Raw genomic sequence first — 17,793 nt, forward strand, 5'->3', positions numbered from 1 at the left:
TGAAAATGCTGTGTAAACTATGATGTGTCATAGGCAGTTAGTTAACTGACTGCCCAACCGCTGAATAATAGTTAACATTTATTGAGCTCTAACTACGAGCCAGGTACTATTCGGAACACTTTACATGTATTAGTTCATTTAATCCTCTTAACAACCCCTGAGACAAGTACCATTATTATCCCTATTTTACAAGGGAAAGAACTGAGGCACAGATTGGTTAAGTAATAAGCCTAAAGTTACACAGCCTGTAAGTGGCAGAGCTGGATTGTGAACCCAGGTAACCGGGTTCGGTCCTAACCTAGCGACTGAGTCTTACCTAACAGTCCTGCTTCACCTTGATTTGTTTTCATCTGCTGATAGATGCATTTCCTGGATCTGTTTCTAAAATGTCAATCTGGGTGGTTCTTTTCCTTGGCTAAGAGAACATCTCTTTAAATTAGGAGAATATCTAGGGTACTGACTCAGATGTTATTCTTGCCAAAAAAAAAAAAAAAGGAAGTTCATGCCTTATCATTACTACCCTTTATAAACTTTTGCTTGGCCATTGCTAAAAATATCAGATAAGAGGAGTAGTCAGTTTGCCAGAGGCATAATTAACCATTAACATTTAAACAAATGAATTTCTGTATCAAATACCTCAAATCACAAGATAGCTACTTAGTGGGATTTTTAATAATGGGAAAGATGGTATCCATATCACTCAAGAAGGGTCTCTAATTTCCTCTCTACCTTCAACCCATCTCTCAACTTACTCCCAAACTGATCTGATCAGGCCACTGCCCTGCTCAAACACCCGCCAAGGCTCCCTAGTGTGCACAAAATCAAATCTAGGCTCCTTAGTTCGCTATTATCAAGACTATAAAATGTAGCTCTTGCCCGTCTTTCTGACTGTGTGCCTGCTGCATCCTCTAATCATCCTGGACTCCAGGTGCGCCAGGTTACCTCCAGCTCCTCAACTTCCTCCACGTCCACTCTCCAAGTCCTCTCTCACACTGCTTCCTTCTCCTACTCTGTCTCCACTGACCCTTTGAGTTCCAGCTCAGGTGCCAGCTCCTCAAGAAAGCTCTCCCAGATTTGCCCCATTTTGTATCTGAATCAACCTCTCCTTGCCTGTGTTTCTAAGCCCTTGATAACTCCATTAGCGCATTGATCACAATTTGCCGCTTCTCGTATCTTGCAATGTGTGTGTCCTCTACTGGACCACGTTTCCTCCTCAGATCATGAGCTTCTTCAGGACAAAGGCTCATACACTGAGACAGGGTTCTCTCCATATAACAGGCAGCCAATAAGTGCCTGAGGAACTGAAGTAAGACTGAATAAAAATCCATAGTTGATGTAATAGATGGTATTAAACCCAGACACTAAAACCTTTTTTAAAAATAAAATACAGGGGCTTCCCTGGTGGCGCAGTGGTCGAGAGTCCGTCTGCCGATGCAGGGGACACGGGTTCGTGCCCCGGTCCGGGAAGATCCCATGTGCCGCGGAGCGGCTGGGCCCGTGAGCCATGGCCGCTGAGCCTGCGCGTCTGGAGCCTGTGCTCCGCAACGGGAGAGGCCACAACAGTGAGAGGCCCGCGTACCGCAAAAAAAAACCCCCCAAAAAACCCCAATGTGTTTAAATTAACATTTAAAATCCATCAGTGGTTCTAAAATTATCCTTTGAAACAACTACATCCTGCCCAATTGGACTGAAGTGTTTTGTAGCTTAAATTAGATTATGTTAACTGTTAGTATGTGCTCAATTTAAAGTTGTTTTTTTAACACCTGTTCTTAAACTTCTGGCACCTGTTCTCACTTTTCTGCTAACATGTGCTAGAGATGACAAAACAAATGACTACCATAATGGAAAAAACTGGAAAAGTGATTTCTTAAAATTATTTTCTTTTTTTTAATTGGGGTATCGTTGTTTTACAATGTTGTGTTAGTTTCTACTGTACAGCAAAGTGGAGTTCCCTGTGCTGTACAGCAGGTTCTCATTAGTTATCTATTTTATACATATTAGTGTATATATGTCAATCCCAATCTCCCAATTCATCCAAAATTATTTTCTATAATTGGATAATTTTTATGTGGAGCCCAGAATATATATAATATAGCCATACTTCCTGCCACTAAGAGATTAGTTCATATAATGGGATTAAATAAATTAACGTCTTATATTGTTTCACGAAGAGTGCCATAACTTCCATGTGAAAATCCACCATTTGTGTACACCTTATAAGGTCAATTTGAGGACAAGCTATGTGATCACCAGGCAGTAGAGATTTTAAGTCCTAATTGTAATATTCAAGACAATGTACTTATGTAATCTATTTAGAAGCATTTTAAATTCACAATCAGCCTTTATGATTCCCTCAAATGCCTGTAGAGATCTACAAACAAATGAAGGAAGTCATTGTTTCTTGGGGACAGACTGGAACAGGAATCAGCAATCACATAACCCTGTTCTGAGCTGACACCGGGACAAGAAAACCAGCTGTTCCCATGACACACATACCCGAGGTCCTTCCCTCAAAAAGTCTGGCCTTTAAGAGACCTACCTCCTGGTACTCCTTCTCTTCCTGGGCCCCAGAAGTGTTGGGGAGCTGTGGGCCTGGGGCATAATAGGTTCACGGCTTTATCAGAGATCTTATCAACCCTGAGGGATGACTCACAAGTATTTAAAACTGGGGCAGCCGGGGCTCAAATTTCCCAAGTGTTTTCACCTTTTTCTGGGCAAAAGCTGGTTTCTAATATGCATTATTTCTCCTCCCACAGATGAGTGTTGTGTTTACTTCCTAATGGCATACTTGAGGGAGTGGCTTAAATCTTGGCTAATCCCCTCTTCTGCCCTTCTATGAGGTTCTGTGAATGGGAACTGTGGCCTTTTCTGCTGAGCTGTCCCTCTACAGACCAGCAGAATTTTTCAAGTTCCTTCTCACGACTACTAGTCTATTGATTTCAGTTTCCTTCCAACTTACTAGAAAAGTGGGATGTCTGTGAAATAATTTAGGCTGACAATGATGATCATTAACATTTATATAGAACTTAACAATTTGTTAAGAGGTTCCACACAGGGTACAGGAGAGTCATGGAGATTGTGAGCAGATGTTCCTGAGAATTGTGAGAAGCCCTCATTTTGTGAATTAGAAATGTTTGGCCAGGTCCCCAGCTTTCTCCAGAATCTATTGAGAGACAATAAGAACTGATGTCTTATGCATGTTTCTTGGGTAGGTCCGGTTCCAAGTACTGATGATATATCAGTGAGTATGACGTAGGAGGAACAGTAAAGGAGACTGAGAAGGAGTTCCAGAAGGTAATGAAGTCTCATATTTCCCTCCTTCCAATTTTGGGTGTATAGTTCTTAATTTCCATGCCCTCATTGTATCCTGGATGACTGCACTAATATCCTAACCAGTCCTCCTTTCGTTTTTTTTTTCTTTTCTAAGGCATACTATCCACTAAAACCAGATTGACTGCTCCCAAACATTGCACTCATGAAGTTATTCCCCATCTCAATAACATGGACCAATAACCACAGAGGGTCATTTCTGAGCTCTTTTTCCTGTCGTTAGAGGCCTCCATGGTTTAGGGTATATACCTTGCCTTCTTTCCCACTACTCTATCAAAATATAGAGCATTTTGAATGCTTTTGAAAATATTTCTGAATGCTTTTTCCCCATTCAGAAAATAACTGGTCCAAGGATACTCAGCCAATAAATGGTGGAGGCAAAATGTGAACTCAGGGAACTGAAGAGGACCTACCCAGCTAGGATTTGTGGAAATCTCTGAGACGAACTAAACAAGACTGGATATTTTAACCTCAGGCCTTTTAGGCACAGAACTGGCCTAGGAGGCTGCCCGTGGGGTCGGTTTGACGCTCTCCAGGTTCAGGCTAAACATAACCAGGATCCTCTGCTTAACAATCACCATTGGCTAAGCTTTGGCAGATGGTGTCATTCTCAGGCCACAAAGCAATCTCAGATATGAGGAGGATACATGCAAGGGCCTTTGTTGTCCAGCAGATCTATTAGTTCTGAGCCAGCCCAGGGGCTATGGCCAAACTTGGCTAGTCTCTGGGAAAAGAGAGAGATGTGGCTCTGGGGGCCCTATCTGAAGGAAGCCAGACACCTGAGGTGGCCTGAAAACCCGCTATTCTGAAGGTTCTCATTCCAGGTGAAGACCGCCTACAGCTACTCCGACGTTCTCCAGACTGTTTCTGACCTAAACCAAGCTGACTCCTGAGAGCACAGGTCAACATCCACTTGATTTTCCAGTTTTTGCCATGGTGGTGATTACCACACCTACTGTAAACTGGGGTCATATGTCACCTCTGGTCTTCACCATCTCTTTGCAAAATGGGGATTGTTATTACTAATATGAAGATGAGGAAAATGACACTCAGAAAAATAAGTGACTCACTCAAGGCCGAGAATTAATACGCCATAAAGCCAGGAAACAACTCAGGTCCGTCTGCCTCCATAGCCTGTGCTTCTCCCAGTACACCTTGCTGACTCCACATTTCAGGCCAGATCTCAGGTTTCCTGTCCCAAATGTGTTAAGAGAAATGGGAACTTATTTTGTAAATGGCTGAAAGTATGCAGAACTTATGCCCAGCACCTCACAAAGGCAGAGGAGGGTTTTAGACTGTGAAGGAGAAAGGAGGAGTCACTGTCCCCCCACTCCCCAGCACAATACGTCTGCCTTCCGGCTCAACCCTTCCCACGTCCAGCCTGATATTTCATTTTGTGGACTGCTTGCAGCTTTAAGGGGTTTCATTGTTCTGGCTGTGATATTTGTTTGTAGGTTAGTTTTTTTTTTTTATTTGCCTGGGATGTCTGAGGAAGGGCAGAGTGATACAGGAGGAAACTGAACTGATGACAGGATAAAAGAAATATAAGGAAATTTCCACAATCAATTTTGGTCTCCTGGGCCCTATCCAAAGTAAACAGCTCTCACTTTTATTTTCTTATTATATACAATGACTTCTACATGGGCTGAATCAGAGAAAGCACTTGTTATACAAAACAACTAACTAGACAGAATTCATTTAACTAGATCAGTGAGGAGAGAGGCAAATGGTGGAATGTCTTAAATGCTGTACAAGCATTATCTTTAGCCTTTGCGTTAAGCTTACAATGTAGGATCACTATTGCCATTTTAAGAAGAAGGAAGGTAAGCCTCATTCAGAGTGGTAGAGTGACCTGCCCCAGTCACACAGCTAGTAAACAGATGAACTGGGCCCGGACTATCTCTGTCTGTGGCTCCACAGTCTGAGACAGCAAGTCACAGATGTGGCTTCCTGTTCTGCCTCAGTCACTAACACTGAGCAGGACACTTGTGTCTCCAGATTCCATGTGCCTTGTACAAAAGGGGGATAAATTCTACTGACATCACATGCATGGTGAGCACAAAATGAGTTACTGTTTGGAAAGATCTTTGCAGAGGTAAATGCTTTGCAACTATAAGGGATTATCATTGCTATTTTATAATTTGTCTTTTCTGGGCCTCAGTTTTCTCCACCTTAAAATTAAAGGATGGGATCAGGTGATCTCCAGCGTGCTTTTTTCTGGCTCTAAAATTCTATGCTTTTATAAGGCTAAACAGTCCCGGGCTACAAAAACAGTTTGGCTTAACAGGACGTTTCTTTGTGATGATGTATGACATACCAGAATTTTAACAGTGCCAATAGTTACAGCCTCTTGAGTTTACAAAGGAGCTTGAACTCCTAATGTTTGTATTTTAATTTTAAGAATAAAATGAGAAAAATTACCTTGACACATGCTAGACTTTAAAAAAAAATTTATACAATCAAATCAAATCACTTTCTATGAAATCAGGAAGAGAAACACAAAAAACGTTATCCTACCAGTCCTGCAGCAATCACCTAAATTTGGAAAAACAAAACAGTCCCTTTCTCTAGTTTAAAAAAAAGGCTGTACTTTGTAGTAATCCTGCTCTACTTCATCAGAAATAGAGTAATCAATGCATTTATCACCAAAAATTTCTCGAGCCACTAAAAGGCAATTATAAAAAAAGCCAGGCATGTCACCCAGAACACCATGGTAACCAGCATCACCAGGGCATGAAAAAATAGTTGTTAGTCACTAGACTCTAAGCTGGTTGGCAGTTTGGCTTGCTAAGCAACACTGCAAAAATAGCAGAGTAACGACCCATTATCTGGAGGTCTGACTTTGCATGGTCTTGAATCTGGTCCCAGAAGGAACTATCCCAGGTCTATATATCAACCCCATACCTGAGGCTCCCAGTCAAAGCCCAATTAATAATTTATTCAACAAATATTTATTGAAGCCTATTGTACACCAGGCACACAATTCTCAACATATGTATTTACTTGGTTTCTCAGTTAAATAGAATTGACACAGAGTGGTTTTGTGATGAGTGAGGTGAGGGTAGGGATTTGCTTGAGGCCGACTCAAAGAGAACTAGAAGCTGACAGCCAGAGGACAGAGAAAAATGTAAAAGTAGACGGAGAACTGCTTTATAATACAGCATAAAATAACTACACTCTCATGACCATGATCATGCGTCATCAAGAAAAGATTGTTATATTTAGGATCCTTTGTTAAGGAAGGCAGGAATGGGTATAAAACATTTTAGAAATATCATCACCAAAAATAGTTAAAATATACAGTTTCGGCACTTGGAGGGAATGTAAATTATGTTTGACAAATGCCTCAATCTGCCTAGCTCCCCATTTAGCTGGAAGAAAAGCAACATTATAATCACAGTTTTACCAGCTTTTGAATGTTGTCTCAGTTCCCTGTCTGCCTTTATTTTTCTAGCTCAAGCTCCCGCCTCAGCTAAAATGCCCTTTCCCTTCCTAACTGCTTATCAGAGTCCCTCTTCAGTTACTTCCTCAGAGAAGTTTTCCCAGGTCCTTCCAGGGAATTATTTCTCCCTTGCCCCCTCGCCCATAGATGTTGTCTGGATGCCCTTCCCTGTACCCCAGGCTGCTTTGTATCATTTTCATCCCTCTTTTCAGCTCCTGGATATTTATATCCATGTCCATCTCCCAGAGCCCTGGTAGCCCAGCACTCAGATAATGTTGGCAGAGGGAAGGTTGGTGGCAGAGGTGGCGCTTTCCCTAATGGGTGTTAAATGGCCTAGGAACCCTGCATGGCACGCACACGGCCCTCTTTCCTCAGAGCCTTTGGATGTCCGTTCCCTTCTCCCGGAAAGCTCTGGCGAACTCCTTTCCACACTTTAGGATTCAGCACAAATATCTCTGAGGGGAGAGGGGGGAGTTTATCCTAACCTATAATACCAGGTCAGGCCCCCCTATTATAAGCTCTCATAGTTCCCTATACTTTTTATTCAAATCACCTGTCTTCACTTGTAACTGTTTATTGATTCGTGTATATCTCTCTACTTGACTGTAAGCACCAGGAGGGCTGGAGGTCTCACACAAGATAACGTCACATGGAAGGAAGGAAAGGAGGGAGGGAAGGAGGGAAGGAGGAATTGAGAAGAATCTCAGTTTGGAAAGGAATAGACAACAGAAAATAGAGGATTGAGAGTTGTTATTGAAGGTCCAGGGGTGGCTAAATGTGGGCCTAGAGGTAAACCAATTTAAGAGAGTACTAGGAAAATCCACAGGCCCCCTGCCCTGAGACACCAAATGCTTTAAGGGAGCCAGAAACACAACCAAATGTATTTGGTTGTTAAAACATGGAATTGAGGTGAGCTACTATATTCTCCAAATAAAAGAGGACTCACAAAGCATGATAAAAAGAGGAAATGGAATTTGACTGCAGCCTGTGGGATTTAGATTAGATAAAAAGAGAGTCTGATAATAAAGGCTGTTATGTCCTGGAAAGGATAACTAAATGTAAAAAAAAAAAAAAGTGTGAATTAGATTCTCTCTCAGGTTTCTCAGTGCCCCTTCCAGCTCAGATTCTCTTGTTACCTGGTATTTCTATTGCCAGGCTAAGAAAAAACCAAATATTGCATAACAATATTACAACAATCATAATGAAAAATTGTAAAGAAAGAAATATAAACCAGCAATGTTAGAACCTTGTATAATTTATTGTTTTTCACTTTTCCTTGTTTCCTTTTGTTCTTCCTCCCTGTAGGGGAGCATGATGGACTGTGCTTTGCTTACTGTCTATTCTAATGATTGTTTAGAAGGTAAACATCTCATTCTAAATTTTACTAATTATTATTTAGCAATGTTTAACACATTTTAAAGCATATTACATCTAATTATACCAATGAAATGTAACTTTGAGTGAAATAACTTTTTATTTTCTTTTGTAGAAGACAAAGAATGGAGCATGAATGTTTTGGCAGCTTTTTATAGAATTAAGCAGTGGGATGACTTTCTGCTAAAATAGCTCACACCGGAATTTGGAGTGATGAAGCAACACACTGACTGAAAAAGTGGTCCACATCAAAAACATCTTTAAAAAAAAAAAAATCCCTCTGAGGATTAGAATGGGATATTTGATTTGTGCAAGAAGGCAAGACCATAGGGTTTTTCTTTTTTTTTTCTGTTTAAGAATTTGATTAAGGTTGTTATTGCATGCAATATATTTTTAACATGACAGAGTATTAAAAGTCATTATTTCAGGACAGTGGGATGATTATCTTCAGGTGATTTTCATACTTTGTTCTATATTTTTCAATTTTCTATAATGAATAAATATAGAAATTTATAAACTTTAGTATAAATTTTATAAAAGCAAAATAACCCTATCATAATTTCTCTCTTCTCCATGTTCTCATTGCATGTTAGTATTTCTATTATTTTTTCTATCTAGTATTTTCTATTATTTCTATTGCCTGTTCGCTTTAATGATTTAGGTACCAGTCTGTCTTATCCACATTCTTATATGCTGAGCTATGACTTGCGAAATGTAACATTGTTGGAAGTTGGGGGGAAAGGTGAGCCCAGCCTGCCTTCTAGCTTTATGAAGGGGAAAGCTATTCTCCCATTAGGCTGAAGGCTCTTTGGGAGCAGGGACTGTATCTCGTACACCCAACTCTTAGCACAGTGCTTTGAAAAGGGCTAAATCATTGTTTCCTAGAGAAGTAAAGAAAGATAATACATAACACTTTTCTTCTAACATTTAAAATTTGACTTTGGCCTTCTGCATGGTCCAAAATGATTGGGCTGGAGATAATGAATGATTCATTTACTAGAGCTCTGCAGATCCCTTCCATTATATTAAAGTTTAACCCCTTCCAGTCATTCATTCAGTCGTTCAATAAAGATTTATTGAAAACTTACTGTGTTATATCAATCCTTACAGCTACAAAGGTAGATAAGACAGCCTCTGTCCTCCAGGTGCTCATTATATGGATGGGCAGCACTTTCCATCACATACTAATAATACAGCCTGTTAGTTCAATCATAGAGATATTGAACAATTAAGTTGGCCAAACTGGGGTTTATAGAAGTTTCGCAGAGGAGGTGGCCCCTGTGCTGATGTTAAAGGAAGGCCTAGACTAGGGATTAGTCGGGTAATGTATATTCCTGACAAAGAGGACAGCATGAGTAAAGGGACAAAGGCAAGAAATAACACAGTGTGGCTACGGAGTTCGGCGTTGCTGGAGCGTAAAGCTGTGGTAGTGATGAGTGATGAATCTGCAGGGGAGGGCGGGGAGCAGGTCATGACCGCACAGCTTAGACTTTATCCTGCAGGCAGAAGTGTTTGAAGCAGGGGATGATGACACCAGGGATTACTTATTGGCACTGGAGAGGATGGATTTGAGGGTGAAAATAACCGGAGGAAGTAGAACTTCTCAGGAGGCATTTGCACAAATGAGTATGTAATAGATTTGTGTTTATATTTAAAAATGAAAGCTAACATTTATTTAGCATTTATTATGTGACAGTTACTAAATAAGCAGTGTTATGCAATATTGTCTTAATATTTCAAACAACCCTATGAGTAAATACTATTATTACCCTTATTTTACAGCTAATGAAGCAAAGAGTTAAATAACTTGCCCAAGGCCAGGATGCAACCAGAGCAGTCTGGTACCAAAGCTTATGCTCTTAATTTCTATCTCATTTGTTTAATTTCTGTCTCCTGTATTAGAATGAAAGCTCCATTCAGACAGGGACCCTATTGGTGGTGTTCTCCACTGTGCCTACACAATAGGTGTATAGTAATGATATGCTGAATAAAATTAATGAATAACCTAAGTGGAAGAAATAGCAGCCTAAGTTATGTAACGGTACAAGAAATATGCAATATTGGCAAATTTTTTGCAGCCTTTGTTCCAAATATTTGGCCGACTTTGGAGATTATTACGGACTGAAAATTTGTGTCCCTTCCCCTCTCCAAATTGATATGTTGAAGCCCTAATCCCCAGTGGCCCTCTAAGATTAAATGAGATAACAAGGGTGGGGCCCTAATCCAAAAGGATTGGTAGTTTTATAAGAAGAGAGACCGGAGCTGTTTCTCTCTCTCTCTGTGCTTGTGCACTAAGGAAAGGCCACGTGAGGACACAGTGAGAAGGTAGCTAGCTGTCTGCAAGCCAGTAAGAGAGGTCTCATCAGAAACCAAATCAGCTGGAATCTTGATCTTGGACTTCTAGCCTCCAGAACAGTGAGAAAATAAATTTCTGTTGTTTAAGCCATTCAGTCTGATATTTTGTTGTGGCAGCCGGAAAAGACTAAGACAGTGATTAGTAGGATGAGGGTGGGGAGTGAAGGAGAGGTTTCTCCCTTGGTAGACTGGGGGCACAGGTGTGCCACTAATTGGGGTAGATAAACTGGGAAGAGGAAGATTGATTATGGTCAATGGAACAACACTAATTATCCTGTACTTAAGGTTCACCTCAAACATAGAAATACAACTGAAATTAGCTATTTAAGATCACTTGTTCAATAAATATTTATTCATCCTCTAGCCATCAAGGTCACTGTGTTTGTCCTGAGTATACAAAGTAAGTAAGATTCATTCTCTGCCCTCAAGGCACTCACAGTCAGGTGGGGAGAAATATTGTTCCTTTTTGTAAAGCTAGCATGCTTGCTTTCCTTTTCCCTTACTTCTAAAGACCTGGAGCTCATAAGAAATATATATGTATAAAATCTCATATGGATAAGAGCTTTGGAATCACGAGACTGGGACTTGAATCTGGGCCTTGGAATAGACCGGGTGAGTGATGATCTTAGGCAGTACAAGTAACGCTTCTTATGTTCTTATGGTCCTCACCTATACCTGCAGAGTTGTTTTAAGAATAGAGAGGTAGGTAGAAATGTTTTGTAAAATGCAATATGCATGTTAGCAATTATTGTAATTATAAAAAGCTACATTTCCAACCTGCAGAAACTCAAGGGTAGCAAGTCATGGGCAGCAAGTCAGAGGTGAAAGGACAGCTTTGAACCATTTGGGTGGCAGGAGTTTTGGGATGGGAGATGGAATAAGAACAGGCTTTGGGGTCCTGTGATCTGGTTCAAATCACAGTTCAGTCAGTTATTAGCTGTGGAAAGTTGAGCAAGTCATGTAATCAATCTGAGAGTTAGTTTCTTCATCTGTAAAATGGAGGTAATAATACCTCCCCAGGTGGGTTGTTCTGAGTATGTCAAGGGCTTGGCATTGGGCCTGGCAGGGCTGTTGCTCAATTAATGGTAACCGTTGTTCCTATTAAAATTACTATTTTCCTCTCCTACCTCCTAAGGGGTTTGTTTAGGTGGTTAAGTTACTTGAAGTGCAAGGAAGTGAGGGAAATGGAAGGGCTATTACGACTTGCTTAAAACGTTATTTTTAAAGGTAAAGAAAAGTAATTCAACTCAGCTTTCCTCTCCTAACCTGTGATGCAAACGTAACTCTTATAGAAAATGACCACCGTATTATATGGCTTGGAGTCAGAGAACACCTACCTTGATAATTATACCTTGTATTTATTCTATTCTAAGTTAATCTACGAATCATTGTTAATAAGGTTCTCTGAAGACAATGCTTCTGAAAATTTAATGTACACATGAGTCACTTGAAGGCTTGCTAAAATGCAGATTTTTATTCAGTGGATTTAGAGTGAGGCATGAAAATATGCATTTCTAAAAAGGTCCCAAGTGAGGCCCATGCTGCTGGCTCGTGGACCAGCAGTGAGGAAAGAGCAAGGCTCTACAGGGGCATGGAAATCTCTTGGGGTGGTGTAATGGCCTGCTTCTCTTTAGGGATCTACCTAATTGCAAACTAACCACTTACTGACAGAACATTACCGTGCCTTTTTTTTTTTTCTTTTTTTTGCGGTACGCGGGCCTCTCACTGCTGTGGCCTCTCCCGCTGCGGAGCACAGGCTCCGGACGCGCAGGCTCAGCGGCCATGGCTCACGGGCCCAGCCGCTCCGCGGCATGTGGGATCTTCCCGGACCGGGGCACAAACCCGTGTCCCCTGCATCGGTAGGCGGACTCTCAACCACTGCGCCACCAGGGAAGCCCTACCGTGCTTTTCTACCATGCCTTTTTTTAGACCAGATTTAGATATTCTGCAACAGGACTCATTTCTGATCAATAGTGACTTTTTCCAGCAGCCTACTACATGGGAGGCACAGTGCAACGTGCTGGAGATACAGAGGTTAGTAAGACACAATTTCTGCTTCAGAAGACTGCCTTTATTCTAACACTGTCCACCCTTGTAGACTGTTAATTTTCTCAGGGCAGTCTTATTGTTTCCCCTGTTGCTTAGCACTATATAGAAGCCCGTAAGTACTAAATGAATGAGTTCCCAGGAATTTCATTAAAAATGTTGTCTGGCAGAGAAAAACAAATGCTGTATATCACTTATATGTGGAATCTAAAAAATAAAACAAACTAGTGAATATAACAAAAAGAAACAGACTCACAGGTATGGAGAACAAACTGGTGGTTACCAATGGGGAGAGGGAAGGGGGAGGGGGCCCAATAGGGGTAGGGGACTAAGAGGTACAAACTACTATGTATAAAATAAGCTACAAGGATATATAGTACAACACAAGAAATATAGCCAATATTTTACAATAACTATAAATGGAATGTAATCCTTAAAAACTGTGAATCACTAGGTTGTACACCTAAAACTTATATAATATTGTACATCAACTATACCTCAATAAAAAAAAATCTTGTCTGGCAGCGCGTGACAGTGAACTCTATCTTAGCTATCACGCGTAAGAGGTGGTTAAATTAAAAAGGGGCTGATAGGGTGAGCCTTAATCCAATCTGACTGGTGTCCTTATAAGAAGAGATTCAAATACAGAGAGACTCCAGGGCTGAGCACACACACACTGAGGGGCAACCATGTGAGGACACAGCAAGAAGGCAGAGCCATCTGCAAGCCAAGGAGAGTGGCCTCAGAAGAAACCAAACCGGCCAACACCTTGGTCTTGGACTTTCAGCCTCCAGAACTGTGAGAAAAGAAATTTCTGTTGTTTAAGCCACTCAGTCTATGGTATTTTGTTATGGCAACCCTAGCAAACTAATATAGATTTTCACAGCTTTTATGCCCAGAACCAAGACTCCCTTCTGTAGGGTACACAAAATGTTAAGAAAAATGCTAAAAGTGTATGGATGAACCTCTGAATGCAATGGGAATGAGTCATGGAAGGACTGGGGGGAGACAGACAGAAGAGGGTGAGACAGTAGCCAGATTGGGCTAAAACAGCTGCAGTATATATACATTTCCTTCCCCTTCTCATGATATCAGTACAAAGCATAGGGCTGTTCTCTCTCCAAATCTGAGAGACTGAAAGTAGCTTTTTGACTTTTTCCCCTTTCTCAGGTTACTTTTTGATATTTAACACAATTTCACTTGTCTTAAAATATTGTGGCAGGAGGAAGACCCCAGATTTCTCTCTGTATGCAAAGTCTTTATATACAAAGAGTACCTGTGCTGATAATGAAATGAGATTGAATTTTTGACAAACAAAGAAATGTATCAAAAACACATAGTCAAATGAGATTCCTGCTAGCCACAGGGAAGCTACATTTGAAACCTGATTCTAAAGTCAGGGGATTAATTATTTGCTTTGTTTTGCTTTCAATAAACATGCCAACTCATAAGTACAGATGAATGCCTCTTTCAAAATAGTTATTCTGGGAGGTTCTACACTTATTCTAACCATGTCACTGTTCTCAAATCATTTCTGGAATTGCTTTCAGGGTCTGTGAGATAGTTTTCTGAACACTCTCAACTGTGACTCTGGAAGGTAGATTTGATTTTCAAAAACAACCAAGGGTCCTTCTGGGTCAACTCTGGTTAATAGGGGGACCAGTCACACTGTGTAATGTCAAGAGGATCAACCCTAAAGTATTCAGGCTGATTTTTCTGGAGTGAATTGTTCTCAACCTCAGAAGACAGTTTCCAAAGGCAAACCCCAGAAATGGAGTAAACATGTTACAGGCATGACGTCAAGGGCAGAGGATGTGACCGCTCTGAAGGAAACCCCATTCATTTGGATATGCAGGTTTTTTAGTGATTCCCTTTACCAGAATATTTCCTCAGGTCTAGATCTACCTTACTTCATGGGACCAGAGTTCCCAGAAGTACAAGGACCTCACTGCCTTAGTCAACTTTTAATCTCCAACCTGGGTACTTGATGTGTGTCCAAGGCATAGCTGATGGAAAGATGAATATGGGGGAAGAATGGCTAAGGTGTCTGGGGCTTACTCTATGTGATTCAAAGGGCAGAACTAGGGCCCACAGAGAAGCTCTGGAGACATAAATTTCTGCTCCTTGTAGGAAATACATTTTCAGCAGCTGGAGCTGTCCAGCAATGGAGTTTGCCCTGCAATTGGAAATGGTGAGCTTCCTACCCAGAGAGGAAGCAAAGACTGCTTGTTATGGGAACCCTTAGAGGTACCTCCTGCAATGGGGAGCTATGCAGTGCCCTCCAAGGGCTATCTCCTGAGTCCTATCCGCACAATACCCGGCAACTGGTAGGCCCTGAAAAAATACTGGAATGCAATGAATGAGGAATGCAGTGCATCCTGTGAGCCAAGTAAACGGGAAGAGGCAGGGACTCAATCAGCCTCAAGGAAGGTAGGGAGAAGTGAAATGAAAAGACCCAGGGAGCCATGAGGTAGGGCCTTCCTTGAGTTTTTGGTACCACAGGAGAGAAGCTGCTTTGGGTACCTGAAGCCTCACGTGTTTATGAGAGGGTAATACTTTTTAAGGGGGTAGGAGTTGAGGGAGGAGATTAGACCACATGCTCACCCTTCTTAAACTCTTCCAGCACCGTGTCCAGCCGGGTATCATTGAAAACGCAGTGCAGGGGCCGGTTGTAGAAGCGGGTGACCGTGAGAAGCGGCGTGCAGTCGTCGGGGTCCACGAAGGCCAAGTCCTTGACAAACAGAATGTCCACAATGTTGTGCCGCTGGTCGCCCTCGTACACGGGGATGCGAGTGTAGCCGCTGCGCAGGATCTCGGAGACAGTGGCGAAATCCAGCACAGCGTCGGAGCGCAGCATGAAGCAGTCCCCAAGAGGGGTCAGCACCTCTTCCACCACCTTGGTGCGCAGCTCCAGGGCGCCCTGGATAATGTTGAGCTCCTCTTTCACCAGGTCGCTGTAAGGATCCGCGGCCCGCAGCGTCTCCAGCAGCTTCTCCCGCGTGTAGAAGGTGCTGATCTCCTGGCGCAGCGCCCAGTCCAGCAGGCGGCTCAGCGGGTAGCACACGGGGAAAGCGGCCGCCATCAGGAGCCGGGTCAGGCACACGCTGTGGGAGGCGATGGCCAGCCCGTGCCGCGAACACACCGAGTAGGGGCAGATCTCTGCGCCCAGGAACACGGCGCCGGTGCACACGAGCGCCGGCAGCCAGGGGAAGTGAGTCCCCGCGTCGCCGTAGTCTTCCCCAGTGTCCCCGACGCCCGGCGGCAGCGAGGCGCACAGCCAGCCTGCCAGGGCCGCGTTGGCTCCGGCTTGGCCCAGGAGCAGGGTGCAGAGCAGATGGGTGCCCCTGCCGCGCACGGCCTGCACTCGGCGCGCCTGCTCCTGCTCGGCGGCCGAGCCGCTGTTCCGCAGCACCCGTAACTCCACCGGGTCCAGCGAGAGCAGGCTCAGGCGCAGGCCGCTAAACAGGGCAGACAGGGCGAGCAGCAGGAACGCTCCGAGCGCCCGCAGCCACGCGGGGGGCAGCAGGTCCCCGCCCGGGCCATAGAGCCGCGGGCGTACGCGCAGCAGGAAGCCGCCGGCGGCGCCGTGGTGGTGCCAGGCGCGCCCGTCCCAGGCGCACAGAGAGAAGAGCTTCCCGCCACCGCTCGTGCCGCCTCGCTCTGCCTCGCCCTTACGCAGTTCCCGCACCCGCACCTGGACTAGAGCTGAGCCCGCCACGCCTCCGGGGCGCAGGGGCCCCAGGACCTCCACGTCCGATGCCCAGTCGCTCTGCTCGCGGCAGCGCTGCGACCCCGGGGGGCGCGTGGGAACAGCGCTGGGCGCCGCGCCGCTCCCGCCCGGAGGCTCCTCGATAAACACGAGCCGTGGAGCCCAGTCGCCGGTGCCGTTCTCCCCTGGGGAAAGGGGGGGTGTGGGCACCGGCTCCACGGGCGCCGCGGGCCCGGGCTGGAAGTAGACGCGCAGGAGGAAGCTGGTGCCTTCGGCGGCGCGCAGGGTGCCCCCCTCCAGGGACACGCGGCCTCCAGCGGTGTCCTCGGGCCGCAGGCCCAGCAGCCAGGCGGCGGCGGTCGGGGGCCGAGGGGACAGGGAAAAGAAGAGCAGGAGCACAGCGCCCCTGCTGCAGCAGTCTCGGAGCCTGACACCCACCGCTGCTGCCGCAGCCGCCATCCTGCACCCGCCGCGGCTGCACGTGATACTGCAGAAAGCCTAACGAGAGCTGGAGGGAGGAGGAGGCGGAGCCGGGAACCCGGCCCCAGGCAGGTCACCACGTGTACGCACCCCTGCGCGCGTGAGCTGGAGGCGGTGGGGGTTCAGACCCTGCCCGGGCAGTGGGTCCCGGCGGGAGGCTGGAGATGGTCACGCATCACTGCACGGTGCGTGACCCCGACGCACTTGGGTACGGCAGAGTTGCAGCCTCAGGAAGGCTTGTCTTGAAGCACGGCCTCCTATTCCAGCAGTAGGGCGCCCCTCAGCGAACTCCAACCGGGCAGAATTTCCCATCTGGTCCTGCCACTTCACCATTGGCCAGGGAAATTTCCCAGCATCTCGCCTCTCCTCCTGCCTCTTGCATTCCCCCTTCTGGTCAAAAGATATTCTGGAGACGAGTCCTGAATCTGTGTTTGGTCTCAACTCCAGCTGACCTTTCATGTTTTAAAAATTTACAAATTCTTAGGTTAAATTCCTTGTTAAGATCCAAATATCCATTAATAAGAAACTGTTGAATTAAATTATTATACCACTGCGCGATGGAATACTATGCAGCAGAAAAAAATAATGATGTGGATCCATGTGTTTGTGATATGGAAATACCTCCAAAGTAATAGCTGCAAAATATCAAGGTGCAGAACAGTGTGTATAATATGCTACTGTTTGTATTAAAAGTATGTAAGTATAAATGTATATGTACATATATACATATATAAAATATTAGATTTAATATGCAGAGGATACACAAGAAATTTGTAATAGTGTTCACCTCTGGGGAGCAGGCCTATATTGTACAATGCCAAAAGCAGGGAATTGGCACTGGTATAATGTGTGTGTATAGTTTTGTCTCATTTTACTACATGTATAGATTTATATAATCATTGCTGAAATCAAAATGCAGAACTATTCTATCACCATAAAGAGCTAGGAGGGAGACATTTTACTGAATTCCTTGTATTGTTTGAACTTACCATGGGCCTGTTACTTTACTTTTATGCATTTATTTAAGAAATTTATATAGTAAAATTCACTTCCTGGC

General features: G+C 44.0%; 1 protein-coding gene across 4 annotated transcripts in view; it reads right to left on the minus strand.

The window, feature by feature from the left end:
* CNNM1 (cyclin and CBS domain divalent metal cation transport mediator 1) overlaps window positions 1-16,881 on the minus strand; it is a 48,346-nt gene extending 31,465 nt beyond the window's left edge. For all 4 annotated transcript variants that reach the window (XM_060034295.1, XM_060034293.1, XM_060034294.1 and 1 more), the window contains exon 1: window positions 15,152-16,881. In XM_060034295.1, the coding sequence (XP_059890278.1) occupies window positions 15,152-16,715 (1,564 nt within the window). In that variant the 5' untranslated portion in view covers window positions 16,716-16,881. The remainder of the gene's footprint in view (window positions 1-15,151) is intronic.
* Between the last annotated feature and the right edge of the window lie 912 nt (window positions 16,882-17,793).

The sequence above is a fragment of the Delphinus delphis genome, chromosome 16 (assembly GCF_949987515.2).
Source record: "Delphinus delphis chromosome 16, mDelDel1.2, whole genome shotgun sequence".
Taxonomy (NCBI): domain Eukaryota; kingdom Metazoa; phylum Chordata; class Mammalia; order Artiodactyla; family Delphinidae; genus Delphinus; species Delphinus delphis.